The following is a 23,487-nucleotide window of genomic DNA, read 5'->3' as shown; positions in this document are numbered from 1 at the left end:
TCAAAGATACATTCACGAACAAACGAAAGCAAAACCACCCAATTTTGCAGGTTTCAAATTTGGCGCAAAATTAAAATTTTTGTCCAAGTGTATTTCGTGGTGTTTACGACACACACAAAAAAATTATTCCCTATATCGACTTGGCCACCTTTTGCAAGTTCTACTTCTATCTACTACTTCTACTTCTCGGCAAATCGCCAAATTGGTATAGCGAGTTTTTAGTTATTAAAGTTTCTTTCTGAATATTGATTCTAAAGTGTCTCCGGGATTTCGGTGCAATTAGGAGTTTCCATGTTGAAGATTCAGAAATCAGAAAGTTTTGTTTGAAATCCAAAGAAAGTCTGTATTAGTTCCAACGTAAATTTGTTAACTGACCGCATCAGTACTTCATCGATGTAGAACATGATTGGCAAAATTTAGTTAAGTGTCAAGATATTGTATGATCCTCAAATCACCAGACAGAAAGTAGCGATAGTGATTACTTTTTAATGCTTTCCTTTGATTGGACAGTTTCCTTAGTCTTCAGGGTTTCCTTAGTTGATTTTTTCCCTTTGATGATCTTGGACTTTCTCTCTGACCTCCTGGAAACCAAATCTGCTTCCCATTGCTGATGAAACATCGTATATAAACGTAACGCAGCTTGAGCATCTTGTATCTGGAGATTTAAGCAATGAAAAATTGTTGCAAAAATGAGTACATGCAAATGATAAAGCTGATTTTCCAAATCAATAGTTAACGGTCACGCATCACTGAAATGCATAACCAGCTATCCGTGTAATTACCGAACTGTGCTCTCCGGTTTGAATTTCAATCCCCAAAAACTGTTGTGCCAATCGTTTTAAACTAGGGGTAGCTCCATTTACTACTGACCGAAAAACTTTAAATCTATACAATAAAAAAGTAAAACAAATTAGATATGCAGTTGGATTCATTACACTATCCACAATTCGTACCTTGACGTATCCCGAATATTAGATTTAGGATGTTTGATCATGAGTACTTCCAAATCATGACTCAAACCGTGTCCAATTAGAAGTCGACCCTTTAACATTTCAGCTACTTCATGGCAGACAACTCCGAGTTGAGATGCTGAAACAATTTGGGATTGACATTTCCATCATAAATAAGCAGACATTTTTTTAGTTACCATTTTTCAGATTATGAGGTCTTATTCCTGAAAATTTTGTCCTGAAGTCAGTCACTTCTTCTCCAGGAGCAACAAATTTGTCATAAACACATACTCCATGTTGATTTACAATTGAGACTCGTGCTAGTGCTGATTCCTTTCCATCACTTCCAATCCCAACCATTTCACAATCCAGTGCTAGAACTTTAGTTAATCTATTAAAACAAGTAATTTTATAAAGGTAGCAGATAAGAAACCTAATTACTGAGACACTACTTACTCTTTGGGCCCACTAGAACCAAATTGAATATTACTAGCGTCACAACTGGGAGTCTCCAGCAAAATAGGATCGACACCATCAAACCAGATTTCCGGGTCATTATTAGTTTTTTCACTTGAAGTCACTCCTATAGAACTTTCTTCAATTTTCTTTGCTGCTTCTTTCTTCTTCCTTTCAATGTACAACAGTCTTCCTTTTGACTGAACAGGCTTGATTTGTGTAATTAGTGATTTCCAATTTGAAGATGCTTCATCTGGCTTAGTTGGTAATCTGGCAAAGTTTTTTGAGGGTTTTATTTGCGATTTTTCGTCTAATTTTGGCTTGTCTGTTAACTTAATATTATTAGCAGAGGTTTTGAAGAAAAAATTTTTCTTCTTTTTAACGGAGGTTCGAAGTTTCTGGGAACTCTCTTTCGGTGGGTTTGATTTAGCAGGAGGCATACTAACGAACTGCACTTAGTTTATTTAAATTTCACAAACGTATTTCAAAAGTCTTATTTATCTTAAATTTCTGAATTGCAACCAGAATCCGACACGTGACTGCGACAACTGCGAAACTGCGACAACAGCCAGTTGAGTGGTTGAATGCAGACGATAATAAAAGTATTCCGCATAGCTAACTTGGAAAACACCGCTGGACGAGTAATGGAATTTTTTTGAAATGAGTGTGTGTAATTAAGTTGTCGTTGACACTTTTAAGAATATTTAATCCATATTAATTGAATTATATAATATCAAAAATCAATAAATATATATTACTAAGATGTTTATCGTTCAGCACGTCACTTACTTCGCAGCCTTATTCAGCGCCCTCTTTTTTTATCGGCTACTCCGCCCCTTTGTTAGTTTATGTTCTGCAGTTAATTGTCTGCGCTGTTCATGTTGTGAATCATTCCTAAGATTTCGTCACGAAATAAACCCTGATATTTGCAATCAAGTGAAATTTCCTTGCTGAATACGTTTTATTTGAACATAAGCCTGTAAAATGAACGCAAATTTTGATGATCCACCTCCGGCCTATACCCCATTCGTTCAACAGCCAATTTCTAGCAAGTGTCAAAAATATTTCTGATACATGTTATACCTAGACTAATAATGAAATTGACGTATTCGACAAATTGTTACAGGTTCACAAACATATGGTTCTACTGGAGGTCATGGTTCTGGAGCAACCACAGTCATAATCACTCCTAATCCCTCCTCAACCATTTTTCTAGTTGGAGGCTGTCCTGCATGCAGAGTATTTTATTAATCTAATATTTGCCATACAAAAAAAAATTATTTAATTATTTTGGTTTCCATAATTTAGGTTGGTGTCCTAGATGATGAATTTACTTTTCTGGGGCTACTGTGTTGCATTCTCTTCTTCCCTATTGGTATCCTGTGTTGTTTAGCTCTACGCCAAAGGCGTTGTCTTAATTGTGGAGCAGTTTTTTGAATCAGTCATATAAATTTATTAAACTAATCACCTATTCTTGACCAACTCTAATTCAATTGGGATTTTTTTGAATAATCATAGAATTTGTGAAATCCAAAATTGTCGCGTTTTATCTGATTGTAAACAATATTCCAAATACCCTATGTGAAAAGTGCCTCTGTAATATGAAATGCTATTAATTTCATTTTTAAATGGACAATAAAAAATTACACGTACATGAATAATTCTCTTTGTTTTGTTCATATATTTTGACAGAATTTAAAAATTTTATGATACTCTTAAACAAATATTTTGGTTTTCATAATTTTAATCTACAATATGTGAAACAACAGATAACAAACCAAAATGTTCATTTAATTGTATGATTAACTCTTCCACACTTGGGGCAAACAACATCTCTTTTGTTGGCACAATGTCGGTGATAAACGCTGTAACAGCCCTCACACTGCGTCGCAGAAATTTCGAAGGGGAAGAGTTCCGGAAGTTGACCACATAATCGACATACATGACCTTTACCCCGACATCCCTAATTAATGAAAGTTTTAAACACAAGTAGGAATTGTTAGTTGTAAAATAAAATAAAATACCACACAATCTTGCGTAATATGCATTAAAAATTGATTGTGTATAGGTTCAAGGTAGGATATCAAATCTTTTTTGTCAATGTCCATAAGATCCTATTAAAATATGAAGAAGATTTGTATGAATTTCGAGTACTAGAATTGTTGCTTTGGTTTCACTTACTTGAATACTGTAGTAATCAGAATTTTCTACATAATGTTGACGATCTTCTAAAAGCCGAAGTAATTTAGCTTCCAACGCATCTTTGCATGTTAGGATGTATTCCTTCATGATCATAAAATCGCTTCTTAAACGCTAAAAAAATAAAATGTCTCAATTTTTTCTTTGAAATACAGATTTTACTCAACATATTAAATTTACCTTGACATAAGCTAGTTCTTCTACAAAACTAAATAGCTTGGGGTTGATGGTTTCTAAATTGATAATTGATTTCTTCATCATTAAATTTAAGTATTGTTTTGATCCTTTAGAAACTGGATATTCATGAAAGTCCCAATTCAACACTACCCTTGAAGGAATTACACTTAAACTTCCCCAATGACATTCACTGCAGAAGTAATTACCAGAATAATCACATAAGAGGGGTTGAGTAAGGGCAGTGTCTAAAACCCAATAAAAATGATAACAGATGTAGTGAGACTAGAATAAACTTAACATCGAAAATAATCTAGGTATACGATTTACTTACTGAAGGATATTCCCGCTTTGCATTCAGCACAACGATAATTTTGATTTCTTAAACTTTTCTCTGGACAAATTTCTAGAACGTAGCAAGGATTTTCTTTAACTTTAACAGAAGCGCATATTCGTTTGACACTATTCAGACATTGTCCATGAGATATGTAATCACATTCTAAAAATTAAATAAAAAAATATTAAATCTTGAGCATGAACTCCAACATCATAGAAAAATACCTAAACAAACAAAGCAACTTTGAACTGGTATCCAAATAAGGCCAGAACATGTTTCACAATATATTTGGGATGGATGAAATTTCAACTGTGTTACAGTTTGACAAACAAACTTGTGGCTTTGCACCACCTTCATTTTCTTAGGATCCATGTATATTTCAAGTTCTTGTACTTCTTGAAGTCTAAGTCTCAGCTTAACTAATCTCTGTACTAATAGGCGTTTTTCTTCAGATATTTCCTCCAACGCAAGAATTTTTTCTTTACAAGTATCGATAGCTAGCTGAATGTCAATGGTCTTTTCCATATTCCATACTTCTTCGTGTTGCGAGGAATAATAATTTTCATCTACTGGAAGACAATGCAAGCTACCAGATTCGTCTCCGTTTGAATCACTCTTTTTGGAGGTGTCACTGACAGACATTTCAACACAAACCTGAAAAGACACGAATCACCATTGCATACAAATGCTTTTTTGTTTGTTTGTTCGTTCGTTTTTTTTTTTTTTGCGGGACAACTGACACTAATCTTTTGTATCCTTAATTTCTTCTGCTGTGCTGACTGCTGAGTAAGTAAACAATGCAACGCTGTGAGTTCGCATTTATTGTTGTTCGCTTTTTTTTAAATCGTGCAGTAGCGCACCCTCTCGTGTTGTTTTGTTGTCTGCTGTCTTACTTTTGGCGGGTTCTTGTATTCGATTAGAGAAAGAATGGAGGCTGTTCGTTATGAACGCAAAGAACTGGACTATGAGGACTTGTCAAGTACGTTTAAGTTGGTCAATCGTGATTTCAATAGGCAATATGCCGGTATATATACCGTCAGGCTTACGAAATTTCGAACTTTACTTGAGGAACGCGTTGAAAAGAAATGGGGTAAGAGTCAAATTCCACAATGAGCTGTGTAACCAATAACTGAATTCATTACTTTGTCTTGTTAAGGTAAGCAATATCCCATCAAGAAGCTTGTTGACCTAGTTCCCAATGAAAAGGTGTTGTATTCATTTTTCTTCTCATAAAATTTTCATCGGAATTTCATAACATAATCTTTATAAATCTAAGGTTTTTGTGTTTGGGACCATCTATAAACAGCAAGAACTAAAACCAAGTATTTTAAGAGAAGTCAGTGATGAGGTAATAAGGTTTAAATAACCATCTACATTTTCATGACTTCATTACTGTATAACTGTATATCATAATAACTCTGTATTTCAGCATCAAGTATTACCACTACCTCCCAAAGCAAGATATGTTTCAGGAACTGATATTCTAATATTGGAAGATGAATTGCAACGTATTTTGCTTGTTGGCAACACAAATGTAGGGGAATTTGTCACTGGGGTTGTTATTGCATTGCTTGGCCATGAAGATGATTCAGGAAAGTTTATTGTTGAGGATATCTGTCCTGCTGACATGCCTGTGGTAGTGAACTCCCCCAAAATTGACTTCAGCACACCTAGGTGCCAATCTTAAAATCAACAGCTATGTTTTATCATGTTACTAATCTGAGTTTTATTACTTTTTAGATTCATTGCCTTAATATCTGGCTTAGATTTAGGAAGTGGTAATGACTCATATTTACTGATGCAAGAAATGATTTTCACATTGATGGGGAAAACTGGGACTCCGGAAGTTCAAGAAATAATGTCTAAAGTTTCAAGATTAATCATTGCAGGTAAAACAAATGAATTAATTCCTGAACTCCTTTTATTTCAATTCAGTTATATTTTTCTTTTTATTAGGGAACTCGTTAAGTTCTGCAACTCAAGATCGCCATATTTTGGACAAAGCAAAATATCTGATGCGCAATAATATGGTAGCTAGCATTGAAGCTGTTCAACAGTTGGATGACATCATTTTCCAATTAGCAGTAAGAACCGAATATTATAAAATAAATTTATAAAGTTGTTAAAAGATCTTCATTTATGTCGTCATTTATGATAACTGCAGAGTTCCATAACCGTGGATGTAATGCCCGGAGCCCATGATCCAGCTAATTTTGTCCTTCCTCAACATCCATTACACCACTGTCTGCTTCCGCAAAGTTATCAGTTATCTACATTCCATGCAGTTAGCAATCCATATAATTGCCGAATTGGAGGTCGCATAGTCATGGGAAACTCTGGGCAACCTGTTTTGGATATCCTGATGAACTCTTCTCTAGAGCATCCGTTAGACGCCATGGAAAAAACTTTAGAATGGAGACACATGTGTCCGACTGCCCCAGATACTTTAGGTTGTTATCCATACGATGACGACGATCCTTTCATTTTTAACACTTGTCCTGATATTTATTTCGCTGGAAATCAGGAATCATTTGGTGATCGTTTGTGGAAAAGTATGTTTTCAGCAAATAACACATTATTTCTAGGGTATCTTTAACGTATCAATCTCCTAATTTTACAGGCGCTGATGGTCACCCTGTCCGGCTTATTTCATTGCCTAGGTTTTCAGAATCGGGAACCATTGTAATTGTTGACGCGAATACTTTGGAATGCTTCACGCTGAGTTTTGGAACCGATGAAGATTCTGGCGTCGATCATTGAAGGATTAGCTTTCAATACTAGTTAACTAAGCATTATTCAAGATTTTTATGTTTATGCAGATCACGTTTTTGAATGATTGGCAATTCTTTCGGAGTAAAAATAAACTTGGTAATAAAGTATTTTAAATATTTAATAGTAACTTTATTCATTGATTTGTAAAAAAAATCACAAAACTCCATCACAATGTTATTTAAACTCTGTTTATTTTAAGTGTTTGTGAAAAAACTAAAAAAAAGTTAAAAAATAACAGTTATAGTTGAGTTTAGTCTAACGTTTAGATGTAAGATATTAATATGTGTATTGAATTTCAGGAAATCGTGGACGATCCGGTATACGCACCAACGCACAACGACGGTAGGCCTACATGCAAGAGGAAAAACTATTCAGAATTTAGAGTCAATGAGCGAATGAGGCATGCCGGCATGGTATCACAGATTCACAGTCCGATTTGACATATTTTATAATCTCGAAAGGCAACGTTGCTCATTTTGAAGTTCACTACTACTTCTGCTGCTCATCTCTGAGTCTAGCTGAGGACTCTGACCAAATTTCTAAGTCAAACTTTCTCCTTATCGACCCAACATACGTGCTACGTGATAGAAAAACCCAGAATACTTCATCACCCCAGAAATCAAAGGTAGTGAATTAAGAACTTACCTTTCTCTGAAATGGACGCCCTTGGAAAGGTATTTATAATTTTTCAACCAAATAATCCTTAAAAAACTTTAAGACTACATCTAGGTAGGCTATATTCCAAAAGTAATGATGAACTCATTTTTGATTCAAGTAAAAAAAATGTCAATTATTGCAATTGACGACGCGTTTGCAACATGCTTATTTATTTAAACATATATATTGTTATTATTGAATTGTGACTATCTTTAATGTGGACCCAATTTCACAATTAAAATGTGATGTAACTATTAACTACTCTTTCACTATTATGCTAGGCCTACTACTTTTTGGATTATAAATCTTTTGCATATTTGTAGAGCTCTAAATATAATTTTAATTGATAAAATTTTGTAAATATTTGATGTAGAGCTTACCTATTGTCACTGGCATTGGTATTGTGGTTTTTACTGCTGTTGCTGCAAAGTTATATTTCAACTGGCTCCAACCAAAAGAAAAATCTGCCAAACAGAAGGAATTAAAGACACTACTTGATCCTCAAACAAAATATCCTTTAAAATTGATTGAACGCCATGTAATCAACCATGACACCAGGAGATTCAGGTTTGCCCTCCCTTCTCCACAACATGTTCTTGGTAATAGCAATAGTCAACTGGTGATGAATAAATTGTTTTTTTTGTTGTTGTAATTAACCCTTTATTAACACTTTTTTTTTCACAAGGTCTTCCTGTTGGTCAGCATGTCTATTTATCAGCAAGAGTCAATGACCAGCTGATAATTCGCGCTTATACACCTGTATCGTGTGATGAGGAAAAGGGATATTTCGATTTAGTCGTGAAGGTATTGCTAGTTAGCAGTCTGAAAAAATATTAGTAAAAATCGTTTTCTTTTGATCTTTTGATTATTTAGGTTTATTTCAAAGATGTTAATCCGAAATTCCCGGATGGAGGAAAATTAACACAATATTTAGAAAACCTTGCCATCGGAGAATCCATTGACGTCCGAGGTCCATCTGGGTTGTTGGTACACCAAGGCCCAGGATTGTTTGCCATAAAGCCGGATAAAAAATCACCTTCTTTTAATATGGGTTTCAAAAAACTTAATATGATCGCAGGTATACAAAATAAATATTTAATATAATTTATGGTAGTTAATAGATTTTTCGGGTTGTGCTAACCAATTTACTTGCTTTGTTATGAAGGTGGAACTGGAATTACACCTATGGTAATACAATTTTATTCCTGCGATTTCTTGGGAAAAACTATTAAATGTAAATTTTTGTTGTAGTTGCAACTAATTCGGCAGATTTTAAAGAATCCGGCAGACTCTACATGCGTGGCTCTTTTATACGCCAACCAAACCGAATCTGATATTCTATTGCGCGAAGAATTAGAAGAAGCTGCTTCTCAACACCCCGATCGACTTCGACTCTGGTATACTGTCGATCGACCTACTGACGGTATAAATATTTTCTGATATTTAAAAAAACAAAACGAAGATTTGGACAGTTAGGTTTATGTTTGATTATAATAATTTTTTTAATTCCTGCTCGTTGGGTTTCCTAGGTTGGAAATATAGCTCGGGATTTGTGTCAGCTGAAATGATAGCCACCCATTTGTATCCCCCTGCTGATGACACTTTCGTTGTTATGTGTGGTCCCCCTCCGATGATTAACTTTGCATGCATTCCAAATATGGACAAATTAGGATACTCAGCAAAATTGAGATTTGCTTACTAGAAGAAACCTGCAACGACAGTTATCGCATTTAAAATCCGTGATGTATATTTGCGGAACAACATAGTAAGCAATACAAGTTTTTCCTAGTGAGATACTTAAATTTGTCAAGAAATTTGCAGTTCAGCACACTAATATGAGCAGCCAAGATAAAAATCGGCAATCCTGGCAGCCTCTCGAACACCACTCAGCAAAGCTCCATGAACCGTGGCAGGATAGTTCCGTATGGTATGCTCACCTAAATGATTTAAGCACATGAATGTAATTGAGTTGGTGACGTATGCAACTAAAATTACCAGCAAAGAAAAGACGAGGAGGTGGGCTAGACGAGTCCAAACTGGAAGTTGACTGTTCGCCAGATGAAGTGACAGGACAAGCGAGAATGTCGTAGTCATTCCCTGAAGCGCTTGTAGAGACAAAAGAATAGGAACCTCGAGCCCATGGATCAGAACGCCAGCGTGTTACCACGGTTTCTTTTGGCTGTTATATTACAAAAACAGAAACATAAAACAAATGGGGGGTTAGGTTAGTTTCAATTTGTTAATATTAAAATAATTACCTGAGGAACAGCCCCGTTACCAAAAATGCCTTTTAACACAGCCATGCAACGACCGACAATAACATCATCACCAACGTTTTCCATGATGGCGGCTGCTTCTCCAGCTACAAGCGCTAACAGGACTGGTGTTTTGTACAGATTCCAAAAGAGAAAAAGTTCTCCTAGAAAATAAATCAGAATTATTTCACAGCACGCCTTGTAATTTTTTTTTTCTCCAAGAGTACCTCTTGAAGCAGTAGTAGATCCGACGTGTCCAAACAGATTTGAATTCGGATCCCAGAAAATACGTTCAAAACAAAGAACGACTTTGTTGAGATTTCCAAAACCTAGGCGCTGAATGGCCGAGAGTTTCCATTCCGGTAGAGGAGGGGTAAATTCTACCATATTATTGGCAGCTTTTCCCGACTCAGTTGCGTTTGGATTAAGGGAAGTGATTTGTTTTAGAACTCCCAATGGGAGAGTGCATAAAACGGCATCACCTAAAAACGGTAAATGGTGTTAAGTCAATATGCTGCGCTGAATAACATAATATTTACATTTACTACTGTAATTTAAAGCATACCTGTTATTGTACTAGTTTGGCTTGTATTACGTGGATTAAATACGCTGACTTCAATTTTTTCACCGCCATAATTTACTTGTCGAACTGCTTGATTGAGACGAATATCCAATCCTTCAGAGAGGGCAACTGGCAAACAGCTGAACCCATTTCTCACTTTATATTCAATGAAAAAGTAAAAAACCAAGAAACACCGCAACTGAAAAATGTAGTACCAGTAAGATGACTCCCGGTAAACTCAAAATCATCATCTTGATCCCAGTGTTTAAGCGATAAGTTTGAAAGCGGCGTTGCGTTGGCGAATTCCTGGAAGGATTAATGCAATTTGTCATTTTTACCTAAGATATTGATGCTTAGCTCAACTTAAAAAAAAGTGCAATATACCAAGTTAGCGAAATGCCAATCCAGAATTTGTCGATCACGAGAAGATAGATATACCTGCAAAAAATGAAGATATATAATTTACGTACGATGAAAATAATTTAACATTGAAAAATCATTCTTACGTCACTAGGAGGAGATGATTCAAGCTCTTGCAGTTTTTCCTCGATTTCCTTTTGCTGTTCTTGAAGCTGGGCCCATTCCTATAAATTACATGGATATTTGAATTATTTAAAATTTAGCGATGTATTGCGCAACTGTTGATTACTTTGTGAGCATGATGGATATCTCTGAGTTTTGATCGAAGAGAAAATTCTTGAGTGATATCTCGTTGTCCCCGTGTTTCGTTCATTTTATTCCACTGTTGAGTCAATTTTGCTACTTTGTCCTGTAAGGCGATCAGCTAAAAAAATTTTTTAATAAGATAAAGCTCAATTTCCAAACAAAAGAATAACAACAAAACAGTAATATTCCTTTCTGGATTATGACCTTATGGTTATTTGAAATAAATAAATGAGGGAAAATTTATTTTTATAAAGCACAATATACCTTATTAAGAACAGAACGTAAATTATCTTGAAGAGTAATGTAATTTTTCCAATGTTGAATCTGCTTTTCTTTTACATTTTTTTCTTGAAGCCTTCAAATGAAATGGACGATACAAATTATAATTTGAAAGACAAAACGAGAGGGAATTAATGCTTAACATACTTAATAACCCATTCCAAAGCCTGTCCGAGGGAAACGGGGTTGGTGTTAACGTAGTTTATGTCAAGTTGATGCGACAAGTAGCTTGTGGCTTCAAGAAGTCTGTTGAATTCGCGTTCGACCATTTCATCTTTATCTTTAGGAACCTAAAAAAGCTGTGAATTAGCAACTTTCACTTCATTAATATAATTTATTCTTTATAAATACTGTTGATCCATTGGCTTCGTATAGGGGACATTTTTGTTTTATTTTGTGCAGCTCCATACTGATGGAAAAAAGTTATCAGTGGTTGGTTCTACATATTTTTTAAATACTCGATGCATACCTGATTTGTTTCGACAAAATAGTGATTGGATTACCTCCCAAACCAGTAACTACCATAGCTCCTACATCTGCTACATACGAGTTCTTGCGAAAAGTGGCAATTCTTCCACCAACACGATCCTAAATTGTTAACACGAATGAACAATATTATACGTACACAGTTTTGTTTGTTTCACGAAGTAATTTTGAAACTTACTCTTGCTTCCAAGACAACAACTTCGCATCCAAAATTACGTAATTGTTGAGCAGCTGTTAGTCCGGAAATCCCAGATCCAATCACGATAACTTTGCAGGGTTTCGAAATAACTGGAATGGGCTAGATTAAAGAATAAATAAAATGTCTTGAAGTAACAAAGAAAAAATTTATGCTTATTTTAAATACCATTATTCTTTTGAAAACACCAAAATTGATGAAGCCATGGCGCTGTAAGAATCCATGGATCCTTCCGACTAAATTCGTGTCGCTAACGGAAAAACATTGAATTGAATCTGAAAACGTATTTATGTAAAAATCAGGGAATTCTGAACGTACCTATTATAAGGCGGCTCTAATTCTGACAGAGCATTCTCAAGTGTTAACTCCATCTTTGGATTTTCCAACCACAATTGCAGCTGAAAAACAATAGGATTAATAATGATTGAAAATAATGTGGAATTAATTGGCATAATTGTTATTTACTAGTCTGTTCCTAATATAAAGAAATAGCTTCTGGGTAGCTGGGACACCTTGCTCTATGTCTGGAAAGCGTGCAGCTTCATCTGCATGCATTTTATCTACTGGTAAACGGCTTTGAAATGCTGCTCCCTCCAAGCCTTTACAAATTATTTAAATATAATTCATTTACTGATAAATTTATGAAAATAAACATACCAGAGGGTTCCTCAAAATCAGAATCATGAATCATTTCCTCATCTTTTGTTTCTGCTTTCAACATTGGCTCTTGAATAGATGGTGCACTTGGTAGAGATGTGGAAGCTTTATGCGCTTCAGATTTCACTGTGGTGCCATCAGACCCTGACTCCTTTTTGTCATCTTTATCAGCATCAGATGCCCCAGAAGGTTCAACTGGGTGATCATTGGTTTCTGCCTCCTTAGTTTCAACCTATATCAAATACAATTTTAAAAATAAATTAGTAAACCACATTGTGTTTGAAACCTAACACAATTTAAATTGAAACTTACTCGTGCCCTCTTGTTCCGCCGACTCGACCGACGGAGTTCTTCAGCATCATCGGCATTTTCCTCCGTGTTGACTGGAGCCCCAGCAGGAACTTTGTCACTAGAAATACTCATTATTTGTTCCACGAGTGTTTTGATTTTCCAAACAAAATTTAACTATTTTGCAGAATAAATGAACCACAACTGACCAAATGGGCCATCCAATTTTTATCCGAAAAACAAACGCTTACTATATTGACGGTACACGGTTGCCAGAGACAAAAACTGTCTACTCAACTCAATTGTGAATAAAAAGTTAAATCAATCAATTCATCAATATATTTACAATCAGCTTCACACACCGAAATAATGCGTGATTTTTAAATACATATTAACGAATAAGTATGATACTGAAAGATGTAACATGCATTTTTCAGCCCGCAAGGCAAATGAAACTGTAACCTGTAAAGGCTGTAACGTTATGTTATCATAGTCAAGTCAAGTCGCGACTCTGAGCTTTTAATATCTCTGTGGTTGCTTAAGCTTAAAACTGTGTTGAGGGATTCTTGATCTGGATTACTCATTGTTATTTCTCATTTTTTCCCAATCAACTTAAATATTCAGCGTTGTACAAGGCATACATTTAAATGGCATCGAATTACTCCCCTCTTACAACTCATGTCCTAAATACCGCAACGGGAAAGCCTGCGAATGGCATGCAAATCACGTTGCATCGAATGAAATCGGACTCGACATGGGAAGTTCTTAAGGAAGGGTATACATTTCAAGTTCTCTTTTTCAATTATTCACTTGTTTAGATTTTATATGCAATAAATGGAAAATTTTCTACATAGAAAAACAAACGAGGATGGGCGACTTACAGGACTGACTTCAAAAGAGGGATTCACTCCAGGAATGTACAAAATGTATTTTGATACATCATCATATTTCAAGGACATGAATATTATCACATTTTATCCTTATGTTGAGGTTTGGATTTTTATATATTTTCTTCATTAACAATTTAAAAAGATTGGGAAATTTTTTTCAGGTGGTTTTCAACATTGTGAATACAAATGAACATTACCATGTGCCACTCCTCATCAGTCCATTTGGTTACAGTACCTACAGGGGAAGTTAGGGTTTGTGAATGTCGCGCAATTACGTTCAAGAAATTCCAATACAAACAAAAAATGGTGATTCTTAAAGAATAGATGTAATAAATTAGATATTCATGCAAATATTTTCTTCTATTAAGTTTGGTTTTGATTATTATCGGCATTTTTTCAGGATAAAATAAAAAATATCTAAATACCTGAAACCCATTGTAAAAATGACTTATTTATAAAAAATGTAATCTTCAAATTTTACTGTAGATTTTTCTAATTTGGTTTTGGCGCATTTCCTACGCGCACCTTTCGTTACTCTTGTAGTTTTTGTGGCCGTTTCTGTTTCCTTGGTAACCTAAACAGCAGAATCCTGGAATAGTTCAAGTAAATGGATGTAACGTACAGCTCATCTTTTGAATCGGAAGATGATGAAGTGGCACAAGACGAAAAGGGAAAAAGTAATTTTCCCAAAGACTATAGTACTAATGTGGAAGAAAACAATACGGATTTGGATATGCTTTGTAAAGGCGTGAATAACCTTCCATTGATTAGAAACACAACCCCAAAAATGAGACTAAAATCCTATTGGGTGTTAGATAAAAATCCTAAATACGTGAATCAACAATGTGACGTTCAAAATTTTCTCGAAAACAAAATGGTGAAAGCTCAAAATGGGCAAAAGAGAATTTTTTTAAAACCTGCCTTCTACACGAAACGGGAAATTTTCAATGGTAGCGCATCAATCAACAGGAGAAAACAGCTGAAGCAAATTGAGCACGATAACATGGTAAATAGACTAAATTTAAAATAAAAAAAAAATACGAAATTTACCTCCTAATTCATTTGCCTTTTTATCTTAAGATCCTATTAAAAAAACTGCAAAACGTGAAGCCATCTTCCGAGGTGACAAGCTGGAAAAAATGTAAAAGAACTAGTAGTGCACTTTCAAATCAGTCGACAAAATGAGAAACGCAACACAAGATCGACAATTACGCAAAACCAGAAACGTTAAAATAAATGTCTGAATGAATAAACAAAAATGAATGACTATACATTACAACTGATCTCTATTATTTTAGCAATAACGTCTTTTACAAAGTGGAAGAAGTAACGCTAACAAAACGTTCTTCGATTATTTTGTCAACGTCCATGTCGTATTTTTCTCATGATCCTAAAAAAGTTTCTTGTGTAATTTATTTAAAAAATTTCTTTGGGGAAAATTTAGTACCTTCAGTTGTATTCCTTTAAGCTTCAAATCTTCTCTTAAATTATCACAAGCAGCTAACAAAATTTTCTTGGTATTCATTGGGTCCACCTTATCACCCTTAAAATTGGATTGTTCGATTTGAAAAATATATTTAATGATCAATGTCATAATAAACTTATTGAAAAAAAAAATTACTTGCCTTTTTTATCGCTAAAGCATGTTGGCGAATTTGACTTCTAAATCCAACAAAATCATCAATGATTGAAGCTGAATCAGATTCAGCGCTACTGACAGAAATGTCCTAAATTACAATATTATAATAATAAATTAAGTCCAATCATAATAAAAAATACGGTGTTCCTTACAGTCAACTTGAATCCAAGAGTGTTTAAATATTTAGACACAAAGTGCTGTACGCTTGCCACAGCCGCGATTCCGTAATCGGATTTCGTGGTATTAAAGGTTTTGGGATCGTTCATTTCTTTTCTGGTTAATTGTACCAACTTCCGAACTATTTTGGTAGCTTCAGCTGTATTAAAGTCGTCACCCAAGTGAATTTCTACCTTGGATTTAGTTTCTTCTAATGCCTAGTAAACGTTTTCATTATAAAAACAAAGCAAGCAAATTATATATGACAAATCATAATACGGAAAACAAGAAGTTTGAATCAATCGATGATTGACATGAAGAGTTGTTCCGGATATAAAATCTGCATTCTGTGATAAACGTACGAAACGTATCCAACATATCTTTAGCTAATCTTAAAGAATCCTCAGTAAAATCCATTCCTGAAAAGAATCATAAACTGCTAAATATAACAGCAGCAAGTAAAATATTGAATTTACGATTTTAACGAATGACGACATGTAGCTAAGCATACCATTTCGATAGTTCGATACGACGCACATCATACGAAATTGTTCAGCTGAATACGTTTCTAGAAACTCTCTCACGGTAATAGAGTTTTTCAATGACTTTGACATTTTTGCACCATTGGGTAAATGTAATAGATCTTCCAGATAAGTAGAAAGTAAGACGTGGGAGAATTTCGTTAAAAACAATCACGAAAATTTATAAATAGCTGTTTCACTTACTGCTATGTATCCAATGCCCAACCCACTGAGAAGTTCCATGATAGGCACAACATTGCGCTTCTTCATTTTCATGATGAGGAAAAAGCAAATCGATCCCCCCAGAATGGACATCGACCCAGGAACCAAAAATGTGACTGAATTAAGAATGTTTCAAAATAAAATTGGAACAAAGCATTTACAATTTTTGTCCCACCTTGCCATAGCAGAGCATTCAATCTGCATTAGTTAATCATAGACCAAATTAATGAGTATGAGAGTTATCAATTAAAAATAAGCTTATAATTTACATGCCAACCGGGCCTCCCCTTTCCTCCCCAGCTAGGACTCCAACTAGGTTCTGAAGAAGACTTGGTTGCTTTCCACAGCGCGAAGTCTTCATTTTGGTTTGGTCTTCGATTTTGGTTTTCCCCTTCCATTAGTGGTACCTGAGAGGGCTTTAGCTTACCATATTTGTATTTTTTTGAATAAGCATTCAGACTAAAGTAGACAGATCCATCACTAGTTGTGTAGGCCAGTTTTTGATGAAGCAAAGTCTCAATGAATGATATTATTTGAGGAATGAAATCAGTCACTTTGGTCAACACACTTGGTCTCTGAACTGAAAGATTATCCAAGTCATTTAAGAATGAAATTTCATACTTGGATGAAACTTCTTTGAAGTCCAGTTTCTGAATGATTAAATATCACATATAATAAGAAGCTAATGAAATTTTAGGGATGACAATAACATGTTGCAATACCTCATCAATGGCCTTCTGAATTATTTTGTCATCAATGTCTATAGAAACGGTTAATTATGGTAGTATTATTATGATGATGAAGAACTTAGCATTCTGTAAATTCAAATATATTACCTGTTATATTCATGACTTGGACAACATTTAAATTGAAGTATTGTTCCATTATCCTTCTCATAATATCAAAGTTGACATAGCACCTATAAAAAAAATCCATGATATAAAGTATGAGAAACATGAACAAAATATTAAAAATAATATCAGGATCAGCTGCAAGTACCATGCATGGCCAATGTGTGAAAAATCGTAGACTGTTGGGCCACAGATATACCTGTAACAATACAATAATATAACATAACAAATTTTGGGTGTGGGACAGTAACCTGCCTAATTTTTTTTATTTGAGATAACTACAATATGACTGGTTATTCAGGGATGATTTCGTATGTTAACAGTTAAAATCGTGGCTAAAACAACAACTTATTACCAGGTCAGAACATTTGGGTGTTTTGTAAAAATTGGTGATTTTTTCTTTGACAGGGAATTGTAAACATTTAGCCCAGGAATTGGGTTCAATGACACTGATGAAAACTGTTTTTCATACGTTGTAATACATGCTTCGAAATACAGTTTACGACCAAGACGAGCTAAACGTATTAACGCCATGAATAGATTATGTTTGATGTGTTGACACTTCACATGCTTTTTTTTTTCAAATGGGAATTGGGATGTTGTCATAGCAGACGAAAAGTCACCTTTTTCATGGCTATTGCCCTGTCAGTGCTAAAAACCCCCATCTGGTGACGGATATCGGTTTTTTTCCTTTTTATTTAGCAAACATCGATGATTGCGATTTTAACAAGCAATCCACCACTCAACCGCACCAAATCCATGGACCCCACTTTTTTTTCCCATTCCGCTATGGGACCAAGAAATCTGAAATAATTCAGACATATCCAGTTTTTTATTCCGGATTCACCTGTTTTTGCAGAATTTAAATATTCCCTGCCGTTCGGGAGATATTTAATGTTAAAGTTTGAGTTTTTTCAAATTTTAACAATTTTAGGGGGTCTTTGGCATCGCTTTTGGGGTAAATGCTAACCTTTAAAAAAAAAAATTCAACCAAAAGTTTGCTCGGCCATCCCTTAATACCAATCCAAAAGGAATTTACATTCCGAATAAGATTAGCCGAGTTATTCCCAATCTAGTAAAGTGTAATTTTGACCAGTTTCCCACCCAGCCTAGTCGCCATTATTTATGACTCTCCCTCGCGTTCCTAGCGGATGACAGACGAAGCATACAAGTTCTCTACACCTCGGGCTTCATATTGCCGGCCACTAGACTATATGAAAAGGCCTACAGTATGTCCCCCGGTCTAAAGTGAAGGCCAGGAAAGCGTAGCTTCGTCTGTCATCCGCTAGGAACTCGAGGGAGAGTGATAAAAAATGGCGACTAGGCTGGGTGGGAAACTGGTCAAAATTACACTTTACTAGATTGGGAATAACTCGGCCAATCTTATTCGGAATGTAAATTCCTTTCGGATTGGTATCAAGGGATGGCTAAGCAAACTTTTGGTTGAATTTTTTTTTTTTTAAAGGTTAGCATTTACCCAAAAAGCGATGCCAAAGACCCCCTAAAATTGTTAAAATTTGAAAAAACTCAAACTTTAACATTAAATATCTCCCGAACGGCAGGGAATATTTAAATTCTGCAAAAACAGGTGAATCCGGAGTAAAAAACTTGATATGCCTGAATTATTTCAGATTTCTTGGTCCCATAGCGGAATGGGAAAAAAAAGTGGGGTCCATGGATTTGGTGCGGTTGAGTGGTGGATTGCTTGTTAAAAAATAAAAATAAAAAAAAGCATATGACCTACAAAATTCTAAAAAAATGTAGCATTTCTGAATCCATATGAATGCTATGTAGAATTAACGACCTTGTAAGAATATGGAACTCTATTGTAAAGTAAAAAGTAATTTTTTTATTATTTTTTTTTCTTATAAACCTCCTTCTTAAACTTTCTAAACCAAATTTCTTAAACCTCAATTTGGAATTAGTTTACACGAAAATAATTCCTCGTTTTTTCTTTAAATTTTACCATGTTTCGGGACTGGCCGCCTCTTCTCCACCGACCAACTTTTGGTTATAGGCTTTGCAGGCAACGTCCACCAATTGGTGAGGATTCATGTTGTACAGGATCCTTTCCGCGTTCTCGCTGTCCCCACGACTCTCCATGACGGCCAGCAACAACTTGGAGGCGTTGTTTTTCAACTCCAAAACAAGATCCATTCTCCATTGTCCTAAATAATTGATACAATAATTATTAGAATCAAATGGAATGAAAGGAAATTGTTACCGAATGGATTGATGTCAGTAAGAAGAAGAGCCGTGATGATGTCCAGTCCATTCGACTCGTGAGTGGCGATGCAGTTTTGGTTTTCGTGACAAGGTCCTTGGCAATATTCCGTCAATGTTTCCAGGGTTTGGTTGATGAGGGCGACGTTATGCTCATTAATGTAGAGGCCGAGCAGACCCAGTTCGCCCGTCGTCGATCCGCAAATGCAGACGAGGAACATGAGTGTCTCTGACACTAAATTGTAACTGTTTTTGTTGGACTGGGCCCGCAAAAAGTTCTGCAGGTCTCGATTATGATTCTCACACAGCAACTGCAGGAAGTGGAAGACGGGCAGCATTACCACAACCTTGGCCTACAACTTGGACTCCATGTCCGAATCAGTTGCCGTAGTTAACTATAACGGCGAATTAAATTTATTTTTGTAAGAATTTTAATAAAATCACGAATTCAAGTTTTGTTGTACCGATTTGGGTTGTAACCAAAAACAGACAGACGACCACGGCAGACCACGACAGACATTCCACGCATACTAGATTGTGCCCCCATCAAACAACGCAATAAACGAGATAGCGAATCGTCTTCTAATTGCACGTGATTCGAAAATAGGATATGACGGTAAGTAAATCTTAATTTACTATTACCTGCAATTCTTTTTCATGCATTTTTTTAACAGTAATACGGATCGGTGTTAAAGCGTCTATGCATCCAGACGTTCAGAAGATTTCTCTTGACAAACTTTCGGAAAATAAACAACGTGCTGATGCTGCTACACGAATTTCCCCAGAAAGTGGCAAACTTCAGACTTTGTCTGAAAAATTGAAAAGTCTTCGACAAGAAATGGATAATTTAATAACTTTACTTCGTACTCCTTCCAAGATTTTTATTGTTTTATTTTCATTTATTAAGGCTAGTCTACTTTAATAATGTTTTTCATCATTTTTTGCATAGATGGGACTTTTGGATGAAGCCGAGAAGAAAATGCATGGTAGTAGGTTAGAGGAAATGAATGATCAAATTGAAGTAGTGCAAAGGTCTTACAATGAAAGCATATTCCAATATTTCAATTCCAAGAAAGAGCGTCTTGGAATTAGAAGACATTTGCTTTCTCACGCTCAAATTATATGCTCTACTTTAAACTCTTGTCGGAGTAGAGAAATGGAGGAGCTTTTTTTGGAGCACCAAGGAAGTTCTCCATTCCTCTGTTGCATTCTTGATGAAGCGTCCCAATGCACCGAGCCGGAGGCCATAACGCCACTTGCTTTTGGCATAACTAAGCTAATCTTGATTGGGGATACAAAGCAATTGCCAGCAACTGTTCTTTCTAAGGTAGATTACATGAAAAAAATCCCATTTACACCGAACAATTGAAATAACCTCCTTTTTCTTACTTTCCACATTCAGGTTGCCCAAAAGAAAGGATTTGCATAGTCCCTTTTCAATCGCTTCTGTTCAACTAGAGATTTACGTGATGAAAATAAGGATGGTGTCATTATGTTGACGACGCAGTACCGAATGGCTTCATCCATATGCGAGTGGCCTTCGAGGTATTTCAACGCTGGAAAATTAGAACTGATGAGCATCTTATAAGGAACGGACCCTGTCACGAGTATAGGTGAATTAACCTTTTAAACTGCTTTTACTTCCCGATTCACATATCTTATCAAGTTTTGGAACCATTTTAAAATTGCTAAACGTTGTTGATGGGCAAGAACTTCCTGAGGAACAAAGCTTTATAAACCAGCAAGAGGCCGCTGTGGTGGCCAGAATTGTGAGGTTGTTCGTGGACTCTCCTTTGACCCGTTGGAAATCTATTGGCGTTATCACTTTCTATAAAAGTCAGAAATTATGCATCATAGATCAACTAAAAAAAGTGGGCATCAAATCAAATTGCAGCGCATCAACAGTAGATGTGAACACCGTCGACAGTTTCCAAGGGAGAGAGAAAGATATAATCGTCATTTCATGCGTCAGAGCATCATCACAGGCAGAAGAAAATCTCGTCGGAGGTATCGGGTTCATCACCTCGTTATCAAGAATTAACGTATCCGTAACCCGTGCCAAGGAAACGCATGGTAATTTGTGGGCATTTTCTAACGTTGCAAAGGGATGGGACCTGGCGGGATTTGATCAGCGATGCTAGTAGTCGAAATGTTGCTCACGATGTAAGCAGGCATTCTTCGTCTGAAGACTTACGTTCTGTACTCATGCGTGCAGGAGCCAATGAGTTTACTATTGTTAATCAAGTCGTTCATCAGCAAATGGTGGCATCCTTCTCTCGACAGTCTGGGATGGACTTAAATTGGTCATTGAAGTGTTTGATGGACAGCGGGTGGGTTTACGATAGTGCCGCCTATCGTTTCAATTTGCTCAAAAGAACTTTCAAGATCCCACTAGCAGCTTTCATGAAACCTGAGCAACAGCAGCAACAAATGATAGCATCCTTCTCTGAACAGTCTGGGATGGACTCAAATTGGTCATTCAAATGTTTGGAAGACTGTGGGTGGGATTACGATCGTGCTGCATATGTTTTCACTGAGCTTAAAGGAATCTTCAAGATTCCACTAGCAGCGTTCATCGAACCCGAGCAACAGCGACAACAAATAGTGGCATTCTTCTCTGAACAGTCTGGGATGGACTCAAATTGGTCATTGAAGTGTTTGATGGACAGCGGGTGGGTTTACGATAGTGCCGCCTATCGTTTCAATTTGCTCAAAAGAACTTTCAAGATCCCACTAGCAGCTTTCATGAAACCTGAGCAACAGCAACAACAAATGGTGGCATCCTTCTCTGAACAGTCTGGAATGGACTCAAGGTGGTCATTCAAATGTTTGGAAGACTGTGGGTGGGATTACGATCGTGCTGCATATGTTTTCATTGAGTTCAAAGCTGCTGGGAAGATTCCGCTAGAAGCGTTCGTCAAATAGCTACTCGGTATGTCGGTGATATTTCTCTTGAATATTCTTTTAATTCTGCACTTTGTAAGTTTAAACATTCATTCTTAATATTTTATATTTCGAAAGAAATTTCCCAGTCGTTCATAACCATCAAATCTAGAATTGATGTATCTTCATCTACAAACAGTTCCCTGTTACAAATTAAACCAGAATACAAGACCTCTGTTTTAAATCTGAAAGTGATATCTACTTTTTTTTAGATTGCGTGCAGGCGAATAAGCCACGGCAAGATGTGATCAACAATGCTATAGTTGTCGCGATGCTGCGCTCATGATATAACTAGTTTTTCTTCTTCTCGTGACTTAATTTAATGATTTAATTTAATAGGATGGAAATCATGAAACTGTGGTCGGTTTTTTAAAAACCTTAATGATTCCTCGCAAACTAGGACGCGCAAGTAGACAAGGATAATTCACAGGTAAGTTAGATCATGTTAAATTATTTTATCTTGCTGTCAGAAACTCGTAAAAATAGCTATTGGGATGTTTAACTTAATGGTTTGTCATGAGTTGATAAGTCAGCGTAGCGAATACAACTCGCTAATTTTACGCTTAGAGTCAAATCGAGAAAAAAAAATTCGCACGCTGAATAATTAAATTGTAATTTGAATCTAATTTGAACCAGCGGTACTTGGAAGGTCGAGCGGCCTGTGATTTCGTGGGGTTTAAAAATGCAGATGCAACTTGCTGTATGAATTCTGTAATCCAACAGTTATACTCATCCCAGGAATCAAAGAGAGCAGTTAGGCAATCGACGATGAAGATTCGGACGATTATGAATAAGATGCGCTTTTCTTCCAGTTTTAAATGGTCATGAGATATTTTCAGGTATACATTGTTATTGAAATATTCATGCATACAAGTTTCATAAAACTATTTTCGAAATTTCTTATAGGATTCCAAGCTTTACAGTCATATGTTCCAAAGAAATTCTGCCGTTGTTTACGCCTTCGAGGCCAACCTGTCAATGTTCGTGAACAACAAGATTTTTTTAAAGTTTTTTCACACACTTGGCTGATAGCATTGACAAACATCTTTTCAGAAATCAGCGTGAAAAACTTTTTCAAAACACCCTTATTGGTGGCGTTTTTTTGCGA

The 23,487-nt window shown here is 35.9% G+C and overlaps 10 protein-coding genes across 10 annotated transcripts; 6 read left to right on the top strand and 4 right to left on the bottom strand.

Moving 5' to 3' along the window:
- Positions 1 to 322: 322 nt before the first annotated feature.
- On the bottom strand, positions 323 to 1,999 carry LOC124342012 (RNA exonuclease 4-like). The gene is made up of 5 exons (XM_046794974.1): positions 1,407 to 1,999; positions 1,148 to 1,341; positions 954 to 1,089; positions 783 to 885; positions 323 to 655 (listed from the first exon to the last, which is right to left on the bottom strand). The coding sequence occupies exons 1-5, from the start codon at positions 1,844 to 1,846 to the stop codon at positions 479 to 481; spliced, it is 1,050 nt and encodes a 349-aa protein (XP_046650930.1). The 5' UTR covers positions 1,847 to 1,999; the 3' UTR covers positions 323 to 478.
- Positions 2,000 to 2,224: 225 nt separating this feature from the next.
- LOC124342015 (brain protein I3-like) lies at positions 2,225 to 3,058 on the top strand. The gene is made up of 3 exons (XM_046794978.1): positions 2,225 to 2,454; positions 2,533 to 2,645; positions 2,715 to 3,058. The coding sequence occupies exons 1-3, from the start codon at positions 2,391 to 2,393 to the stop codon at positions 2,841 to 2,843; spliced, it is 306 nt and encodes a 101-aa protein (XP_046650934.1). The 5' UTR covers positions 2,225 to 2,390; the 3' UTR covers positions 2,844 to 3,058.
- Positions 2,852 to 4,904, bottom strand: LOC124342009 (differentially expressed in FDCP 8 homolog). The gene is made up of 6 exons (XM_046794972.1): positions 4,341 to 4,904; positions 4,114 to 4,278; positions 3,786 to 4,027; positions 3,588 to 3,719; positions 3,431 to 3,520; positions 2,852 to 3,369 (listed from the first exon to the last, which is right to left on the bottom strand). The coding sequence occupies exons 1-6, from the start codon at positions 4,756 to 4,758 to the stop codon at positions 3,193 to 3,195; spliced, it is 1,224 nt and encodes a 407-aa protein (XP_046650928.1). The 5' UTR covers positions 4,759 to 4,904; the 3' UTR covers positions 2,852 to 3,192.
- A 71-nt stretch (positions 4,905 to 4,975) lies between these two features.
- Positions 4,976 to 6,995, top strand: LOC124342008 (DNA polymerase delta subunit 2-like). The gene is made up of 8 exons (XM_046794971.1): positions 4,976 to 5,206; positions 5,273 to 5,322; positions 5,393 to 5,464; positions 5,546 to 5,790; positions 5,857 to 6,005; positions 6,073 to 6,200; positions 6,281 to 6,668; positions 6,737 to 6,995. Exons 1-8 carry the CDS (start codon positions 5,044 to 5,046, stop codon positions 6,874 to 6,876), a joined length of 1,335 nt encoding a protein of 444 aa, XP_046650927.1. The 5' UTR covers positions 4,976 to 5,043; the 3' UTR covers positions 6,877 to 6,995.
- A 361-nt stretch (positions 6,996 to 7,356) lies between these two features.
- Positions 7,357 to 9,339, top strand: LOC124343489 (NADH-cytochrome b5 reductase 3-like). The gene is made up of 7 exons (XM_046796811.1): positions 7,357 to 7,562; positions 7,919 to 8,144; positions 8,231 to 8,349; positions 8,419 to 8,623; positions 8,711 to 8,733; positions 8,797 to 8,968; positions 9,075 to 9,339. The coding sequence occupies exons 1-7, from the start codon at positions 7,545 to 7,547 to the stop codon at positions 9,245 to 9,247; spliced, it is 936 nt and encodes a 311-aa protein (XP_046652767.1). The 5' UTR covers positions 7,357 to 7,544; the 3' UTR covers positions 9,248 to 9,339.
- On the bottom strand, positions 9,270 to 13,204 carry LOC124343487 (lysine-specific histone demethylase 1A-like). The gene is made up of 19 exons (XM_046796809.1): positions 12,959 to 13,204; positions 12,647 to 12,878; positions 12,455 to 12,588; positions 12,308 to 12,387; positions 12,158 to 12,239; positions 11,972 to 12,091; positions 11,777 to 11,895; positions 11,659 to 11,716; positions 11,455 to 11,597; positions 11,293 to 11,383; positions 11,012 to 11,146; positions 10,869 to 10,946; positions 10,747 to 10,800; positions 10,578 to 10,668; positions 10,366 to 10,518; positions 10,028 to 10,282; positions 9,804 to 9,964; positions 9,541 to 9,724; positions 9,270 to 9,482 (listed from the first exon to the last, which is right to left on the bottom strand). Exons 1-19 carry the CDS (start codon positions 13,067 to 13,069, stop codon positions 9,376 to 9,378), a joined length of 2,388 nt encoding a protein of 795 aa, XP_046652765.1. The 5' UTR covers positions 13,070 to 13,204; the 3' UTR covers positions 9,270 to 9,375.
- A 193-nt stretch (positions 13,205 to 13,397) lies between these two features.
- LOC124343492 (5-hydroxyisourate hydrolase-like) lies at positions 13,398 to 14,178 on the top strand. Its single transcript, XM_046796813.1, has 3 exons — positions 13,398 to 13,709; positions 13,789 to 13,924; positions 13,986 to 14,178. The coding sequence occupies exons 1-3, from the start codon at positions 13,582 to 13,584 to the stop codon at positions 14,073 to 14,075; spliced, it is 354 nt and encodes a 117-aa protein (XP_046652769.1). The 5' UTR covers positions 13,398 to 13,581; the 3' UTR covers positions 14,076 to 14,178.
- Positions 14,179 to 14,427: 249 nt separating this feature from the next.
- LOC124343490 lies at positions 14,428 to 15,095 on the top strand. The gene is made up of 2 exons (XM_046796812.1): positions 14,428 to 14,830; positions 14,905 to 15,095. The coding sequence occupies exons 1-2, from the start codon at positions 14,432 to 14,434 to the stop codon at positions 15,007 to 15,009; spliced, it is 504 nt and encodes a 167-aa protein (XP_046652768.1). The 5' UTR covers positions 14,428 to 14,431; the 3' UTR covers positions 15,010 to 15,095.
- LOC124343488 (probable cysteine--tRNA ligase, mitochondrial) lies at positions 15,094 to 17,833 on the bottom strand. The gene is made up of 13 exons (XM_046796810.1): positions 17,569 to 17,833; positions 17,362 to 17,412; positions 17,199 to 17,281; positions 17,085 to 17,122; positions 16,632 to 17,012; positions 16,538 to 16,560; positions 16,345 to 16,478; positions 16,131 to 16,262; positions 15,899 to 16,038; positions 15,616 to 15,837; positions 15,450 to 15,551; positions 15,272 to 15,367; positions 15,094 to 15,214 (listed from the first exon to the last, which is right to left on the bottom strand). Exons 1-13 carry the CDS (start codon positions 17,817 to 17,819, stop codon positions 15,176 to 15,178), a joined length of 1,692 nt encoding a protein of 563 aa, XP_046652766.1. The 5' UTR covers positions 17,820 to 17,833; the 3' UTR covers positions 15,094 to 15,175.
- A 2,171-nt stretch (positions 17,834 to 20,004) lies between these two features.
- Positions 20,005 to 22,700, top strand: LOC124341875 (nuclear RNA export factor 1-like). Its single transcript, XM_046794827.1, has 3 exons — positions 20,005 to 20,052; positions 20,111 to 20,763; positions 20,839 to 22,700. Exon 3 carries the CDS (start codon positions 21,507 to 21,509, stop codon positions 22,359 to 22,361), a length of 855 nt encoding a protein of 284 aa, XP_046650783.1. The 5' UTR covers positions 20,005 to 20,052; positions 20,111 to 20,763; positions 20,839 to 21,506; the 3' UTR covers positions 22,362 to 22,700.
- The last annotated feature ends 787 nt before the right edge of the window (positions 22,701 to 23,487 follow it).

The sequence above is a fragment of the Daphnia pulicaria genome, chromosome 6 (assembly GCF_021234035.1).
Source record: "Daphnia pulicaria isolate SC F1-1A chromosome 6, SC_F0-13Bv2, whole genome shotgun sequence".
Classification (NCBI taxonomy): domain Eukaryota; kingdom Metazoa; phylum Arthropoda; class Branchiopoda; order Diplostraca; family Daphniidae; genus Daphnia; species Daphnia pulicaria.
Note: the sequence above shows the minus strand (reverse complement) of the source record. Positions and strands in the feature narration are given on the sequence as shown.